Here is a 17,976-nt window from a genome sequence, read left to right as displayed (position 1 = left end):
AGCTCTGGAGGAACAGCTTTTTTAAGAATAAAGCCAAAAAGAACAGACCACTTTGTCCTTTTTTAATCATAGAAAAAAGAAGTCTAAGCGGAATCAGCTCCTACAGGTTTTTCCTTCTTCATTTTCTCTTACACCTTATCTACACCAGGGAGAGGAGGTATTTCTTTTCCTTCTATTAGTTACTTTGAGAGCAGGAGTCCATCACTGTTTAAGGAGACAGTAGTTCTAATTTTACATGGTGACAGCCAAAGACACTGCCAGGTGAAGTGAAGTCAAAGGTGTGCAAGCCTTCTCTTGAAAAGAGATCAGATGCAGCCCTCACTCTCAACAGGACACTGTTCCTCACTGTTTACTCCAAAAAACTTAAGGCAAGATGAATGGTTTCCGGCTTCACATCACAACCCAGCCATCAATCAGAAACTTGAACACCTCCATTTGAAATGGGGCATTTGATTGTAAAACAGGCTCAAGTGCACCTTAAGTGTCTCCCTTACAAAGGAGATGGCCCCTCTGGGGCCCAGGTGGGAGTGCCTTGTAATTTAACTGCAGTTTTTGCAGTTGACTTTTTAGTTGGGTAAGTCAATGACTTAGTGATGCCATATGCCAAACAAGAGACAGCCATCACATCTGACCAAAGAAATTCCAACAGTGGCAGGCCCGTTACTGAAAGACCTACACCACACCTGAGACCCCAAGCCTGCTATTTCACAGGACTACAAACCTCTCCGGGTGTACGGCTGACTCACTGGGACCTGACCCTACCTACTTCATCACACCTGATTGTCAGAGCTCTCAGAGCTCAAACTAAGCCTCTATCTACGTCGGGGAAAAAAAAAAAAAAAAAAAAAAAAAAAAAAAAAAAAAATCACAATGACAATTAATCACCAGTGACAGAAATTATAAAATTACAAAACAAGGACAGTGTAATTTCGTCCTTGGGAAGTTAACACGATAGCATGGACCTCGCTTATTCAAGCGTCCCTGCCAATTCATCTGGCAGCTGCAGCAGTTATACTTCCCACAGCTAGATCTGCAGATGAACACTAAAGCTGGGCAAAATTGAAAACCAGATATGAAAATTTAATAGCTGGCAACTTAAATCCTACACTGATCCTTTCACAAAAGTTAGGCAAAGCTGCCTTCCCTGGCAGAGTTTCTCCATTATGCCATATGCATTGACAAATTATTCCAGCCCCTTCTCAATGGGGTGTTTAAATGGATTTTCCATGGGTTGGTATTTTTGGTTGGCTCTCTTTAGAGATTTGGTATGTTGCAGGGTTATAGAAAAAGCTCTGACAGAATCATTCAACCGGAACAATCTGATGACACAGGACTTTCTATCTAAATCCCCAGCCAAAGGGGTTCAAAATTATGAAACATACTCCAATTTTACCATCACTATTGAGATTGACCTTTACATAACAGTACAACACTCTCTGTTCAGAAAGTCAATGGACAAGACAAGTTGTAAAAAATGCTTGTCAGCTGGTTAATTGAAATGAGACAGGATGAAAGTGCTTCTCAAATGGCTGCCATTAACAAAACAGAAATAGAAGTTTGAATTTTAAAAGTAAAGCTCACCTGTGAATCCAAGCGTCATAACACCATTAACTAGGGGTGGGGGGAAAAAGAGAGATGAGTTAGATATCTCCATATTATTATATAAGAGAACTAGTACAGATAAAAGCAAACTTGAGCATGATTTAGGTTTCAACAAAATACTCAAAATGTTCATTCAAACATTAGTTTCAGTTTTATTAAAGTGTATGTCAAGAATGGCAAAATGAACATTTAGAGAACATTATCTTTTTAAATTCATTTTTATCTGTCCTTTAAATGGCTGAGTCATGCAGACTTGTTATGGGTCTGCCCACACCACTCTTTCCTGTAGTTTCCAACATTAGGGATTAGGGACAGGGATATTTTTACTTTTAGCTCCTTGAGGGTGAAAAATTTTGAGAAGATAAAGAATTCACTCAAAATGCAGGTGAACTGCACATTCTAAAAAAAAAAAAAATCCTTTTGCTAGTAAAATTAAGCAACTACGGAATTAGAAATAAGTGTACTCTATTCATTTAGAAATGCAATACTGTGTTTCATGATCTCCACCTTTTGCACAACGAAGTCATACATTTCAAAAAACATTATGTTCAAAACCCAAAAGCTTCTTAAGCAGACATTACGCTAACACAGGTATTTCAGAAAAGCATCTAAATGGAAACAGATTATTCCAGAAGGAGTCTTCTGATAAATGACTTGCAGTATATACAGATGGATTAAATTAACAGAAGCCCACTGTGTTCCCACAGCTCCAGCCACACTTAGGGTTTTGCAAATATAGCTAAGAGTGATGTGGCTTCAATTATTTTTTATGTCCCACTCAAAAAAAAGAAATTGCTGACAAATCTGTATAGTCTTCATCTTGCATTAGAAACAAAATTAGTAATTTCACACAGATGGGTGCCTCCTGCTGCTTCTTTATACCCTACACATCACTCCAGTAAAATGAATCAAGATATACGTAGCAGAATATCAGTCCCAATCATCTGGATCTAGACTGTGGCGTTCACTGAGCTATGCCAAGCTCTCAACTGACTTAACTGCAAATTGTTGTGTACATACATCTGAAGAATTTAGATCCTTCTAAGGAACATATTTTTGTCTTCCAGACAGGCATTAATCTCTGTCTTAGTTACTAATGAGCCAGAATGTACTGAAACTGTGAAGGGCAGAAATCTGTTGCATCCAGACTCAGAGCGCCAAAACTCCACTATAGTCTCTGATGGTTGCATCTCTTTCCCAAATAAAGCACTTATCGCTCCAGACTATTAGCTTTTATGCTAGTAAATATACTAGAGTCTCTGAGTAGGATTTTCTTTAATCCTCGCTTGAAAATGTGCCTTATCAACTGCAGAAAACTGAAGATCAAATTAGAAGTACACTCTTTATGAGGAAGCCAAACTTACTCATCCTGAGGAAACAGTCTACACGCACACAGGTGCCCTAGATGCTCCCATTGAGGACAACAGACTGCACCTCCAACTCTTATTCCATCAATTCCTATCACTGATCTCTGGATCCTTCATAGCTATTGCTGCAGTAATCCTCACAATACCACACAGTGAGGCAAATATAACAGGAATTACCATGAGATAGACCATGTAAGAGAAAACAACACATCCGTGTTTTACAGACAAGAGCCTGAGTGACTATCCCGGTGTCAGGCAAGGGGCACTGTGACAAACCAAGTACCCAATAAAGGCTCACAGGTTTGTGCTCACAAATCCCCCTGCTCACAGGAAAATGTGCCTTTTGCTTTTTCTGACCTGCTCATAACAAAGTAACACAGGATTTTTTTCACCTATCCTCAACCAAAAGCGTCCAGATACCTTCAGAGAAGGAACAATTGAGACCAGCACGTGCTATCATGCCCACCTCTCTTTGTTGTCTTTACTCCCAGATATGCAACTCATAATAAAGATTTAATCAGGAGACTATAGCTTGTTGGCCATGATAGTTTACACAAAAAGTATAACCCTTCCAGCAGCTCTTTTAAGAAAGGGCAAGTTCAGCTTATTCCTTGAAAGGTGAATGCCATCTCATCTCATTAGAAGATACACAGAAGAAGCAAAGTAGGTCAAAGTGTTGGAAGATGTTGCTATGATTCCAAAACAAAGAGTTGCCATACACTCCTACCTGAGCCAACATTTAAGGAAGGGAAAAGAAGGTTTAGTTTAACTGTACCAGCTGCCTACAAGTTAAATCATGTTAATAATGGACCACAGCTATGGCCTTTAGCTTTCTTTTCTCTATACAGCGTAGCCACATGTATGATTGCCCCTAGCATTTGTGGAATCAGGTGCAAAGGGAACAACCAGCTCAGAGTCAGAGCATGAGGTGAAAGAAAGCACCATCAAGTGAAAGATGGGAGAAAACAGCTTTGAAGAGCCTTTGGAAAGAAAAAATAAAAAGAAAATATAAGCAAAATAGGATTAAGTAATAGAGTATAAGAAAACCAAGAAAAAAAGAAAAAGAAAAAAGAAAACTTTTTATTAACAACTACAAAATCTTGTATATGAAAAAAAAGAAAATCTGATCTAAGCCTTCACTGCAGCCTCTTATTATCTACTCTCTACCCTCTTTTTGTAAACAGGACATCAGATCTATGTTGGAAGTTATGCACTAAAGAAACACCTGTTTCTCTGCAGAATTTGAAGTTCTATTGATAACAGCATGTTACTGTGTAAGAACTCTTTCGACACACAGACCATGAAAGGAATTAAAACCACAGTTTGAAATGGCAACTGCTGCTCCACAGTCACACACCTATGATTTGTTGGAAACACAGGAGAGAGATTAATGCTCTATTAATATCATTTTGTCATACTGATCAAATCTCATTACCCACACTTCTTTTAAAAATCTGATTTTAAATACTGAACAAATTAATCTTACAGAAGTCTACCAATGTTTCTCCAGGTATTCAAATGCTAAATAAAGTTAACGGTTGCATAGGTGGTATTAAAGATCATATTAAATTCACCAGTCTTTTATGTAAACCTCAAGTTATACCATTACAGGCTTTCTCACAGGAATGCACAAACAGTTCAGAGTATCTAATGCATAAGAAACTCCACAGAAATAACTTCATCTATGCTCTGACACAATGTCAAGAAGCATCCTACTGCATCAGAAAAACACTGGTTACAACTGGGGTAGGGTTTCTTTATTATCTGTTTTCCTGGGCATTAAAAAGCTCAAGTGTCTTATTTCACTAAGGTCTGTATGAACACAGAAGGAAAAGACCAGCTAACACAGGCGTCACATGGCTGTCTTCCAAAGACTTCTCTAAAAGCCCTCTATGGGAGCAAGTCAAATGTATGTGGCCAAGACATCTCAGACTCTGAAGAGGCTGAGCAATCCTGAAACTTCATGGGAAAGCCTACAAAGGTCTCACCAAGGTCTGAGCCCTCCTGCTTTGAATAACAAGACTGCAAGACAAAGCAGTTTCTTCAAACATGTTTCATCAAACCCACCTTTTTCCCTGGAAATTCTCCATACCTAGCTCCAACCAAATACTGTCAGTAAGCATTTCTCAAAGGCACATGAAGGTACATCTCTCTGTTCCAATTTTGCATCACATTAGGGCACATAGTTTTTTATCTCCAGGTCGAGCACAGTGCTGGCAGGAAGGGCAGAGGTGGACCAAGGTAGGATATGGCCATGGAGCTGGGAGTGCAGAAACTGGTCCTGACTGTAAGAGAAACAGGTGAAACAACTTACCATTTCTGTCCTTTCAGCTAAAACCCAAGGTTTGCTATGCCAGCTGTTGGGAGAAAAGGGGCTGATCCTCAGCTAGTATAAAAGAGCACTCATTGCATTTTGACCATCTTAGTCTGCTAAGGAGCTGACTTACATACATTGACTTACCAGACATGATAACCAAGTTACTGAAACAGATTTGGCTAAACACTCACAGTGCCACCACCTGCAAGCCAGAGAGAAGAGTCTTAACATGGATAGCTTCCGACAGGGCTGTGGAAGCTTGAAGCAATGTATTTCTCAACAGCCACCAGACACCTTGCTCAACTGCCATAGGGAACCGGCTGGTCCTCCCCGTGCTGCTGCCTGTGCTTAAGGATCTAAGGTTTTATCCTTATTGCTCTTACAGGCCTACTTCATAGCCCTACAACCTGCAGCTCCAGGTTATTTTTTAAATGATAAATTGCTTCTTTGAGCCCAGTTCTTATTCCAGGTAATCACACCAGGGTGTTAAAGCCTCCACAGAAATAACAAAGTGATAATTTAGCATGAAATTGCTATATACATGGGCAAAGCATAAACTTGTGCTATGAATAACTCTGAAACATGCTTAGGAAAAAAAAAAAAAGAAAAAAAAAATCAATGATGACCAGCGATGAGCTGCAGTGACCCCAGCAAACAGGCTCCACCAATGGCTCCAGCGCGGCAGGGGATGAATGCAGGCAGCAGTGGTCAGGAAACAGGATGGGAGATAGGGCAACCCAGTAGCTAGGTATAGAGCACACACAAAAAAACAGCCAGTAACCCAGGACTTCTTATGGAGTAGCTCAGGGCACCCAGGCCCATACATAGAGTTGAGGAGGACCCAGTTCAGGGCACTGTCAATGCACAGACAGTCCTGACAGCACGTCAGCAAGCAGCCAGCAGAGTGCAGCTTTCCACTCAGTCCTAATGAACATGATTCAAAAGCTGGTCCAGCTGGATACCTTTACCTGCTACACAGTGAAATGCATGCATATATTGATGGGGGAAATTAAACATACCTTCTCAGGTGGCCCACTCTCAGAGAGAAAGCAAACATGAATGGCCATACCATTTCAAATCTAGAAGTTGTTGCAAAAGCACAGAAAGGAAAAATAATGCTATTGATACAAAAACTAAAGCCCAACCTGCCCATCTTTAAATAACCCTCCCTACAATATATGTGGCTCAGAAGGTCATCTTTTGTTCTCAGTGACTAACTGTCCCTTTGCCACTTTTCTTTATAAGAGGAGCGGGACGGGGTCGAGAGGGAACAGGATGCAAGAATGTCACATAGTGACATAGTTTCACATAGTGTGAAAGCAGCTGAGGAAATGAGGCAGCTGAAGTTCACAGAGCCGGGCAATGACAGGAACACAAAACACAGGAAGGATGCCAGGAAGAAACAGAAGCTTGCAATAAATATAGTACTTGAAAGAAGTGTTACACCAGCATTCAAAACTGGCCCAGAAAAAACACGCCTCAGCACACGCAGAGGCAGAAGCAAGGTGAATCTGTCTGTTGACAGGGTGGATTAATCTGTCCTGATGTCCAAGAAGTTATCTAGAGAGCTAGTGTAACACAGAAGTCAGCTTTGCATTATCCCCTGCTTTGATGCTTTATCTTTTTTAATACTTCTTTTTTCCTTGTGTCAACTATATGGAAGATGCATATTAGCCACGGGAATGTAATATTCACTAAAAGCACAGTTCAGTGCTGTACTTTATCACAGTTTGGGGCATTATGTTATTGCTTTTGAATTGGTAAGGCAATTTCAGACAGTTAACAATTTTGGACATTAGAAACTTCTTCCTGCATAGCAAGAAAAGCATGAAATGAAGCAATTTAAGCTTTTTCATTTCATCAGTGCAAATCAACAGGGAGCATTACTGAGGGCATCAACTGTTCAGTTTCATGTTCGTTCAGAGTTCCCCAGCTTTCCAGTGACTGCAAAGAAATGTGATGATTATTCTGAACTCATACTTCAATTGGGAATTTTTCAGAGCAGGAATAGAAATGATTATGCTTTACATTCCTTTGTGAAGTTCTTAAATCACTGCTGACAGCATACAAATAATACTTCACAACTTCTGAGCAGCCTATGTCTACTTCCAGAGGTGTTGCATGGGTTTTCTGCTACTTTGTTTGAAGCCAGTATGTCTTATTTAAAGATATGTAAATATATATGCAGTATTTTTAATATATACAGTATTTTAAAGTTTATTATATATCATTAATAATTTATTTATTAAATAAATATTTCACTTTATTATACCAGTTCAACAACATACTTAGGGAGGGGATTACTTAGCAATCAACCAAACACTAAGATCTGTATTGTAATAGAAGTTGCATGACTCAACCCAAAATGCCACATAAAGTTTTCTTCACCTCTTTTCTGTCCCATTGTGTTTTTGATGAAACACTGCGTAACTGAAGTATAAAATCGTATTTTCTACAGCCACTGACTTTCAGACAGTGGATGAACTAAATATTCCAACAGCAGAATCAGTTGTTTGAAGTAAATTCTCTTCACACTCTTTTAGAAGAGTGGTATAGACAAATGCACTTCTTGACAGAAATCCCAACTCAAGATCCTCCCAGAGAGTAAAACTGGAGATTACTAAGAGAAGTTCCTTTGTTTCTAGAGTAGAAAGTTGTGGCATTAGCAAGTGTTTAAAGATGACACTCAAAAACAATGCCAGGACCATGATCTGATTTAAGGTGGCTGGAAGAAAGTTCCAGAGGACTATGTTCCTCAGGAGTTGCTGCAGCCTACAGCCACCAGAGACAAGCAGAATGGCTTTCCTAACAAACCCAAACCACCTCTGGCTGAATTCACTTCTGTGTGTGTTCCCTAGCATGCCAGGAAAAGATTGCTGTTCGGGATGTATCTACAGGCATTCCAAAGGCTTCATGCTCCCTGTTGTCATTTCTGTCTGTGAAACGTGCTCTTCTGAGTCTTGGGATACTGTGGTCGTCATACAGATGTACAATCTCTAAACCAAGCAGAGCATAGCTCTTAATAATTTATGATTACAGATATGTAAGCTTCTAGCTAGAGGAGGTGAACGTCTTTTTTTCACCCCTTAAACATTTGCACTTCTTCAGGTTCATTATAGCCTAGTGATGTACCACTGCTGCAGTCTCCATTTTACATCAAGGTCACAAGCAGGAACCAACATCATGACAAGTACAGTATGATTGCAGAAGTGGTCCTGTGCTAGGACCTCTGTCTCACCGCTACCTCCTTCTCTCAGAAAATGTTACCAAAGCAACTGAAGAACATGACAATTTCTCTCTGCCTAAAAGATGATTGTGAAATGTTTCTGTTCTGTAAGTCGTGGGAAAGGTACATCAACAAATGAGGCAGCATAGTTCAGATTTATTCCCCCCAAAAGGCCAAACAGCTTGCAATTACTGTGTAGAGGCATACACTGCTAAGTCTGCATGCAAACTGTGATAGCCACCAAAGTCAGTCATACACATCCAGGACCTCGGTCTGACACTGTACCACCACCTGATCACCTGGAAGCACAGTTTTGATCTAACGGGTGCTCATTATTGTAACCCATAAGGAAACAGAAGGTCAGCACAATACTGACTTTAAAGTACCTATGCACCTGTGAATGAGTCTAAAAAAAACTGTCCCTCAAGGCAAATAAAGACTCTAACTTGCTTTTGTGGAGTAGCCTGAAAGAGAAGCCAACCAACCTTTTTTTTTTTTTTTTTTTTTTCTTTTTTTTCTTTACATAATCCTGGGAAGGGGAAATTACCTTTGAAGGTTTCGCAGACGAGGGTCACGGCACACTCTCTCCTGAGGAAGTGTTTGAAACCATGGGATACTTGAAGACATTAAGTTTTTTCTTCCCTTGACAGGTAGAATATTTAAATCAAGATACTGCCATCATAAAAAGCCTAAGAATTTTTTTTTTCCTTTTTTGACCAGACAGCAAAAATCCCCACCCTCCGCATCTACATTCATGCTATGTGTACTTCTCTCGCAGATTCCTAGTGCCGTTACATAGTGTATCAAGTCATTATATCAACAGAATGTCAATGGAGTCATGCCTTCAGTGAACTCTATATGTACCATGAAATAGTAAGCTGGCCTGACTGTTCAAATGTGGGTTGTTTTTCTTCAGTAGCCCAGCTTGCCTACCAGTGCTCCAGAGCTCTGGATACTCAGCTATACAATCACAGATTATTTTAAATGGTATATTGCCATGAAGAACTCACAAGAGCAATAAAATACTAACAAAATCTCAGAGCTTTGCATGTCTGCTTATACTGCTGTATATGTACCTGCTCATAACAGGTGTCCATGGCTCTTCACAATAGCATCCTGCATGATCTCTGCGCATTGTAATTTTCCCTGCATGGATACCCATACAGAAAACTTTGCACAACAGCAGATTTGCATTACTTATGCCAATCCTGGAGTAAATCATGATTCTCAGTGGATCTGAGGAGCAGAACTAAACCCCAGAGGAGCACAAACTCCCAGGTATCCCCTTTCGTGGCACAATGCCTAGCCAGCATAGCAGGGCACCTCTGGCTGCTCGGGCAGAACCCAGTGCTTCTCAGTTTGCACTTTCTGTATTTTTTTTTCATTTCATATTTCTTAACACAGTTCTTTTGCTTTGTTTTTCAAACAGCATGTGCCACTTAGAGGAGTAAGAGGATACAAGAGTGAAAGGTTTAAATTTATTTCTTCTTTCCACTATCTACAGTCTTCATACATTAACGCTGTCCTGTAAGTTGACTACAATCACTCCTGAGTAATAGAAACAAAGCACTTACTAGTAAGCGTTCCGTAAAACAACTTACAGAAACAAAGGTATACATAACCTCGGTGCCAGGGAAGGTCATTGAACAGATCATCCCGAGTGACATCGCATGGCACATACAAAAGAATAATGCAATCAGGCCCGGTCAACATGGATTTATGAAAGGCAGATCCTGCTTTACCAACCTGTTCTTCTATGACAAGGTGACCCACCTAGTAGATGAGGGAAAGGCTGTGGATGTTGTGTACTTAGACTTCGGTAAGGCCTTTCACACTGTATCCCACAGCATTCTCCTGGAGAAGCTGGCAGCTCATGGCCTGGATGGGTGTACTCTTCAATGGATAAAGAACTGGCTGGATGGCCGGGCCCAAACTGTTGTGGTGAACGGAGCCAAATCCAGTTGGTGGCCGGTCACGAGTGGAGTTCTCCAGGGCTCAGTGTTGGGGCCAGTTCTGTTTAATCTCTTTATCAATGATCTGGATGAGGGGATTGAGTGCACCCTTGGCAAATTTGCAGAGGACACCAAACTAGGTGGGAGCGTTGATCTGCTGGAGGGTAGGAGGCCATACAGAGGGATCTGGACCAGCTGGATTGTTGGGCTGAGGACAATTGTATGAGGTTTAACAAGGCCAAGTGCCGGGTCCTGCACTTGGGTCACACACAACCCCAGGCAGTGCTACAGGCTTGGAGAAGAGTGGCTGGAAAGCTGCCTGGTGGAAAAGGACCTGGAGGTGTTGATTGACAGCCAGCTGAATATGAGCCAGCAGTGTGCCCAGGTGGCCAAGGACAACAGTACCCTGGCTTGTATCAGGAACAGTGTGGCCGGCAGGACTAGAGAAGTGATCGTCCCACTGTACTCGGCACTGGTGAGGCCGCACCTTGGATACCATGTTCAGTTTTGGGCCCCTCATCATAACAAAGACATTGAGGTACTAAAGAGAGTGCAGAGGAGAGCAATGAAGCTGGTGAGGGGCCTGGAGCACAAGTCTGATTGGATATTAGGAAAAAATTCTTCATAGAAAGGGTTGTCAGGTATTGGAAAAGGCTGCCCAGGGAAGTGGTGGAGTCACCATCCCTGGAGGTGTTTAAAAGGCGTTTAGACCAGGTTCTTAGGGAGATGGTTTAGTGCTAGAGTTAGGTTATGTTTGGACGCTGTAATCCTGAGAGTTTCTTCCAACTGAAATGATTCTATGATTCTATAATGTTACAAGACAGTAAAACCTTTAAATTAAAGTTTTCTTTACAGCCATTAATAATCTCTGTCCTGTTTTTCTTTCACGTCAGTATTTATTGTGAAAATTTAAAGAGAGGGTAGTATTTATGACCTTGCTTTCTCAACAAGCCCAAGACCAAAAACACATTTCAGCAACAACAGATCAGCAGTGCTTACATTTACATGAGAAAACAAAGAATGTGCTAGGAATATGCTGGTTAACAAGCATGGAAAAACCTGAAAAGTAAACACTGGATGGAAAAATATGAAACCCTATTTCTTCTTGAGATAAAAGTATTGCTAGGGAGCACAAAAGAAATCATTCATCGCTATTTGTGGAACCAGCTTGAAACAGTAAAAATTACCAACCCTGAAGAGCAGGCTCCTAAGAAGATCTTCAGACCTGCACATTTTTGAGCTCTGGGATGGCTGATGTGCGGCCCCAAGTCCCCTGCTGCACAGCTACCCTATTGTGGTCACTATCCAAACCTTCTTTGCAGAGGTTTTTTTCCGAAGTTTTTACCCTATCTATAATAAAAATGCCTTCAATACCTTGAGAATAAAGCAAAAGCTCCTTTTGGGGGTTAGACAAATAAACATCTGCATAAAGCCAGCTGCAAACAAATTTATGTCTCGCTATTATTGTGTGGCTGTCTCCTCAGCTAAAAGTTCTCTTTTGTAACCAGGACTTTAATAGTGGCATTAGAGCTGACTGCTTAGTTTTGCATAAAACCAACTTTCCTGCATTGCTATGGGAACCTCTTTATAACTCTTTACTGATGACCTGAGGAGTAAATTATGTGCTTTAACTCACCCCAGCTTAAAGAAAAGAGCACTCCATACACCTCCAGCCACTTCATTGCATATTCAGACCTTTCAGCCCAAAAAACAGGAACTTAAATGTAACTGTAGACATAATCTGACCAATATTAGTTATTCCCCACAGATCTACAGAACACAAGGGTTTGTTTAACACAAACACCATCAGTGAAGCTGCAAAACAGTCTGTCTAAACCTGACTGCTTTCACAGTCACGGAGACATTCTTGAGCTGAAATTTTCCATGGTTTTGCCCCCACACTGAGGTAAACTTTTTTTTCACCATGAAGTCTGAAGAAAATCCTCCTCAGGATTTTTGAGTCAGGCAAGAAATTGGTAGAAAAGGGAGTAGGGAAGAATGAGGACTTCCCTCCCTCTCATTTTGCGAACACATCAACAATTCTTTTCCTCACAAACTTACAAACATCTTTATTTTAAAAACTCCAAAGCCAGAAGGAACCCCTCAGATCATCCAGATCTACTCCTTTTGTAACACAAGATAAATAAAGTCTTCCGATAATTTCTGCACCAAACCAATAACATCTACTCAAATGACAGGATATTCTTCCATAAACATTTCCAGTGTAGACTTTGAGACTGCAAGTGATGGAGAATCCCCTACTTCCCATATGAGGTGTTTATTTTAGATTATTTCTGCTAACAATTTTTATTTCTCTGAAAACTTTTTTATCATTCATTGCATGATAAACTATGAAGTAGCTGGAAGGTAAAGAAAACCCAAATATGTCTAAGGCATACTCAGCATGCAACAGCCAAAATCTTCAGCAGACCAGTATAGGATCAAACATCCCTACAGTGCTATAATGCATATTCTACCTGTTCTGTATTGCCCTACCAGAAAGGTAAGAAAAAGATGAGTTAGAACCTACTTTAATTAAAATTCTTGGGCTGAAGACATTCTTGGAGGTGTTTAGAAGTCGTATATATGAGGCTCTTAGGGACACGGTTTAATGCTAGATTTAGGTTGTGATTGGACTCAATGACCTTAAGGGTCTCTTCCAACCAAAATGATTCTATGATATATAGAGTCACATTAAAATAATGTCATTTTTTTCGTTTCTATTTTACAGTTTATTTCAATGCAAGCCTGGCTGTGAAGAGACTCTTATTTTAGAAAAAAAAAAAAAAAACAGGATGTTTTCCTAAAACACAAAATAATACTTCTATTCTGAAATAAGATGGTTCATGCAAAAGCTTTCACTAAAATAAAAAGGTGTGAATTAAAACAGGCTTCATTAAGTTTGTGAAAATTAATCTCTTTACAACCTCAAAATGAGAACAGAGTTTGTTTACTTCATAGATCTCTCACAAGCAATAATTTCAATAGGAAAGACACAGATGGTAGCAAATGTTGTTTTGTAAAGGACACCAACACCATATTTATTTCCTTGGTAGGAGAAACCGCAATTTCATTTGTTTGCCTCCAATACAGGGCATGAATCATCTTTGTTATAAGTAGAGAGGTGGGAGAAACTGAAACAAACTGTACAAAAATCACTGGTACTGAAATGTCTAAATACAATTTAATGGGCAAAACTTCCCCTTGAGCTGACCCAGCTATGCTCAAGACCCTTTCCCTAAAATCTCATGGTTTGCGTATTTCTGCACCTATAGCAGTATTTGTCTATCTCAGTATATATTTCTAGCTTCAGTTAACAGCCTATGACAGTTTGCTTCACATGTTTGACTAAAACAAACCTAAAAGCTAAGGCCTCAGACCTCAAAGGCATTTAAAACCTTAACTACTATGTAGGTAGGAAAACCTTCCTATAGAGCAAGAGTTTACTAGCTAAATGCTTTCCAGGACTGGATCTCATTGGTGTAAACCAGGTTCAGAAAGGCTATTTTCTTCCTTCACACCTTCAATCCGGAGTTACCTTCAAACACTGAGTGCCATTCCTCCTGGCTGCTGGGAGCAAGCCAGCTGGAGATGGCATTTGATGCTCTGTGCTACCACCTGCAGTCTGCTCACGTACATCACAGACAACTGAACTCAAAATACTGCAGTTTGCCCTATCAAGTGCACAGAATATGAACCTGTCTCATGCTTGTCGGTGCAGACCTCAGGGAAAAGGCAACACTGTCCCAAGAAAGGGATCAGGAGGCACAGAAAGGGTGAAGGATGGTGGGAAGGATGTCTGGATCAAACAGCAAGTTGGAATAGAGGTCGCATTTATACTTGGCGCTTTTCTTTTCTTTTTTTTTTTTTCTTTAATGAGGTCTGCTAACTGTCCTCCTGTTCGTCTGGCATTGAAAAATCATGTTTGTGGAAAACAAAGCATCGTTTTTGTTGAGAAGTGTTTTTGTTAAAACTCTCTGGTCTGACTCAAAATCAGATGTTCTGCCTTGCAAAGGTTTATTTGTTTTACACACACACCCACCTGGGTCTATTGAATTCAGGACTCACACAATGGTTTTCCCTTTCTTCATTCCACCCTCTGCAGCTGCAGAACAGCATGATACATTCATAAGAAAACAACAGAAAAAAAAAAAAACCTTTTTATTTGGTTTTCAAACTTTAAATCAATAAAATTGTTTCGCATGTGGTTTCTTTTCCTCATTAGAGTCCAGACTCCCCAGAAGTTATGGACACCATGTTCCACCAAGGGCAGCTTAGGACCTCAGAGAATCCAGCCTTCAATACATAGCTTTTTCATTATTGTTTCCTGGATAAGATACGGTCTTTAAAATAAAAAATAAAAATGGGAGTCCAGTTGTTCACCTCTGGCCAAAATGCTAAGCTTTTCCAACCACTGTGAAACAGGATCATGAAATGTGAACAAGTACAGACAGTCTTTGAAATCTGCATAGGATAACTGCTCCAGATAAGAATCACACCATCTCTCTCTCTATGGGTATGCATACTGAGAAAGATTCCTCTAAAATTTTTTTAAAAATCCAGCTTTACTGTAGTAGCATCTTTCAACTCATATACAAAAAGCAACACTGAAATGCAGACATTCTGTAAAGGATGAAGGAGTAAATGTTTGGTCAGGGATGCCAAAACAGCAACTACTTGGGTAAAAAAATGTACTTGGTCTGCTAAGAGTCTTGGTGAAGCCCTTAAGTTTACCCTTGCCTCAGCTTCCATACATAGAAGTGGAATAAAAGAATCTGGTATTATTGTAAATACATCATTATTTCTGAAGGCACTTAGATCTTGCAGTAAGTAGATATCTTCTAAGTATCTATAGCTCTGCTAAGCAAAGTACAGAGTATTTCACCTGAGAGCTGGCGTTTCCAGCTTAGCATCTCGCCCCATTCTGGATGTTATCAGCACTTCATAGGGGAAACAGCAGTGACGACATGCCTGTGTACCAGGTACCGCACGCAGTTCACACATTCCTTTCCTCCCAGTACACACATACAGCCCTCCCCACGCACACAGCAAATCCAGCTTCTCCTGTAAACACAGAGTTTCCAGCAAGTGAACACATTGCCTTTTTTGCCATCCTTGCTAAGGAGGGACAACACAGCAGATAGTTCTACATAGTGATAATGTTTCAGGAGCCCTATACAGAAAGATATGCAGAAAGCGCTGGTCTGAGGTTACAGCAGCACGGTCCCACTCCCCACCCAGACAGCACTGGACAACACTAGATTCAGTGAGAGCTAACCCTGAGGAATCCTGCCAAGTTTTATCTTGATGAGAGAGGTCACATGTCTCTGGTTAATCAAAAGAAGCCATCAGGAAAAAGGGAGAAAGCACATTCAAGTAAAAATCTTTCTGAAATAACTGATATTAAAAGTGTGTTCATGTCACTCAAAGAAGAACTTCAGTCTTCTACCGCTTAAGGCTTTCCTTATTAAAAACCTCAATTTGACATCATAAAACTTTGAGGGCTTTTCTACAAGGAAATCAAGTCTCATTTCATTAGTTCTTGATGATATCTATCCTTTCGCATTCCAAGCGAAAGTAATGCATTACCAGTTAACAGATATCCTTAAAATCATTTTTTGGTGTTATTCTATTAAGAAAGAAACTAGCAGTCAAAAATGCCTAGCACAATTGATTTACCCGTATTTCTCTGGTGAAAAATGTCTTTCTGTAGCTTTCTGAGCTACATTGTCCCTCACACTACTCACTCTGAAAATAAATCTCCAGTGAGCTTTATAAAAGTCACAATAACATCAGGATGTCTCCCCATACAAAAAGATTGCTGCCTGGTTACCTAAGTTCAAGACTGCATAAATCTTTCACACGTCAAGACAGGTGTTGGCCATTTTTCCGTTCCTTTTCAGCTGGGAAATAACAAAAACTTTAAGTGATTGAGGTAAGATTTTAGCAGACCTCAAGCCACAAAGAATCAGAAAATTTATGCATTTGACATGTCATTCTTTTGACAGAAGACAATGCTACTGACCACTGTCAAAATAACTATCCATTTATTTGTGGGTCTTTTCATAGTCCAGTTTTACTGGCTTTGTAAAGGGAAGGAGCATAAAGTCAGCAAACAAAGTTATAAAGTCCTCAGATAAACCTTCTAAACATAAGACGCCTGGTTTTCTTTCCTATAGCTGTGACTCGTAGGGAATTAACTACATCTCTGGGTTAACTATTGAGTGAAGATCAGAACTGACCCCTCCCAGCAACTTTTGACCTGACAGCAACACATTAAATCAGAGACTCCTAAAACAAGCTGCCCGACAAGCAAAATGAAACCGTTTTTCTAGCAGTATAGTCTTCTATAAAGCGAAAGATTTGAAGAATATCTGCACTTTCATAACTGCTTGTTTGTAACTCCACCACTCTAACAGCTATCAACTCCTCGCCTGCGGCAGAAAACCTTCCCCGACGGCCAAACCCGCCACCCCAGAATCGGATCTGGGATCCGAGACGGAAAGCCTGACCAGCGCCGGCAGTCGGTGACACCGTTGTTCCTGGAGGGCTGCGCGTCCTGTGCCGTGTTTCGGGGCTCCCCCGCGGCGGTGGCTGGGGGGCGGCAGGAGGGGAGCCGGGCTGGACCAGCGGCGCGGATGCTGCGCTCGGCCCCGCCGCCCAGCCCGCGCTGCCGGAACGGTCCCGCTCTGCTCGGGACCCCCAGCCCTGCGCGGCTAAACGCACTCGCAAGGCCCTGCCTGCCTGCTCCCCAGCCCTGCCCCGCCGAGAAAACCCCCTCCCCAAGGGATGCTCTTGCAGAGGGACGGCGGGAGCTCACACCTCTCCCGAACTTCACCCCCGTGCCCCCGCATAAACCGCTGCCGCGGGGGGCCGCGCACATGCCCCGAGGGTGTTCGGCCGGTCCCCGCCGCCCCCTACCAGGCGGCCGCCGGCGTCCTAGGGCGGTAGCGGCGAGCCCCGCCAAGCGCTGCCCGCCAGCCCCCCCGCACTTACCACACAGCAGCAGAACAGGGAGCTGCCACCGGCGGTAGCCGGGCGCCTCCATCCCGACGCGGGCAGCAGCGGCGGCGAGTGGCGGCGGGGGACGGAGCCCGCATGGGGCGGCCAGTCCGCAGCCACGCGGAACCCAAACCCGCCTCAGCCCCTCCACCGAGGAGGCTCCTCTTCCATGGCTCGGCGTCCAGCCCCGGGCGGCGGCGGCGGGGGCGGAGGGGAGCAGCTCCCCCGCCCCCGGGCTGCTGTCAGCGCCGGGGGGCGGGTGGACCCTGCGGGCGGGCTGCGGGAGGCTGCACCGGGGAGGGGCGGCTGCCGCGGAGGAGGGGAGCGTGTGAGCGGGAAGTGTGCACGTGTGAGTGACAGCCGGGCCCTCCAAAAACCGCAGCGAGAGGGATGCCTTTCCCAACCCACGAAGCTGGGTGGGTGTTTGAGGGGGAAGGATCTGGTCCCAAGTGTCTGAGGGCTTCAGGGACCCCTTTGCCCTCTGCCCTAGCAGCCTCTCCTCTCCTGCCA

At 42.2% G+C, this 17,976-nt stretch overlaps 1 protein-coding gene across 2 annotated transcripts in view; it reads right to left on the bottom strand.

Moving 5' to 3' along the window:
* RAMP3 (receptor activity modifying protein 3) overlaps nucleotides 1-17,734 on the bottom strand; it is a 49,529-nt gene extending 31,795 nt beyond the window's left edge. Inside the window, exons 1-3 of one of the 2 annotated variants that reach the window (XM_065629447.1) lie at nucleotides 17,461-17,528; nucleotides 5,037-5,254; nucleotides 1,582-1,611 (exon numbers count right to left, since the gene is read on the bottom strand). In XM_065629447.1, coding sequence (XP_065485519.1) covers nucleotides 1,582-1,600 — 19 coding nt within the window. In that variant the 5' untranslated portion in view covers nucleotides 1,601-1,611; nucleotides 5,037-5,254; nucleotides 17,461-17,528. Of the gene's footprint in view, nucleotides 1-1,581; nucleotides 1,612-5,036; nucleotides 5,255-17,460 lie in introns of both variants that reach the window. The other variant, XM_065629446.1, reaches the window with a different exon arrangement.
* Nucleotides 17,735-17,976: the final 242 nt, after the last annotated feature.

The sequence above is a fragment of the Caloenas nicobarica genome, chromosome 2 (assembly GCF_036013445.1).
Source record: "Caloenas nicobarica isolate bCalNic1 chromosome 2, bCalNic1.hap1, whole genome shotgun sequence".
Classification (NCBI taxonomy): Eukaryota; Metazoa; Chordata; class Aves; order Columbiformes; family Columbidae; genus Caloenas; species Caloenas nicobarica.
This window is presented reverse-complemented; position numbering and strand designations above follow the sequence as displayed.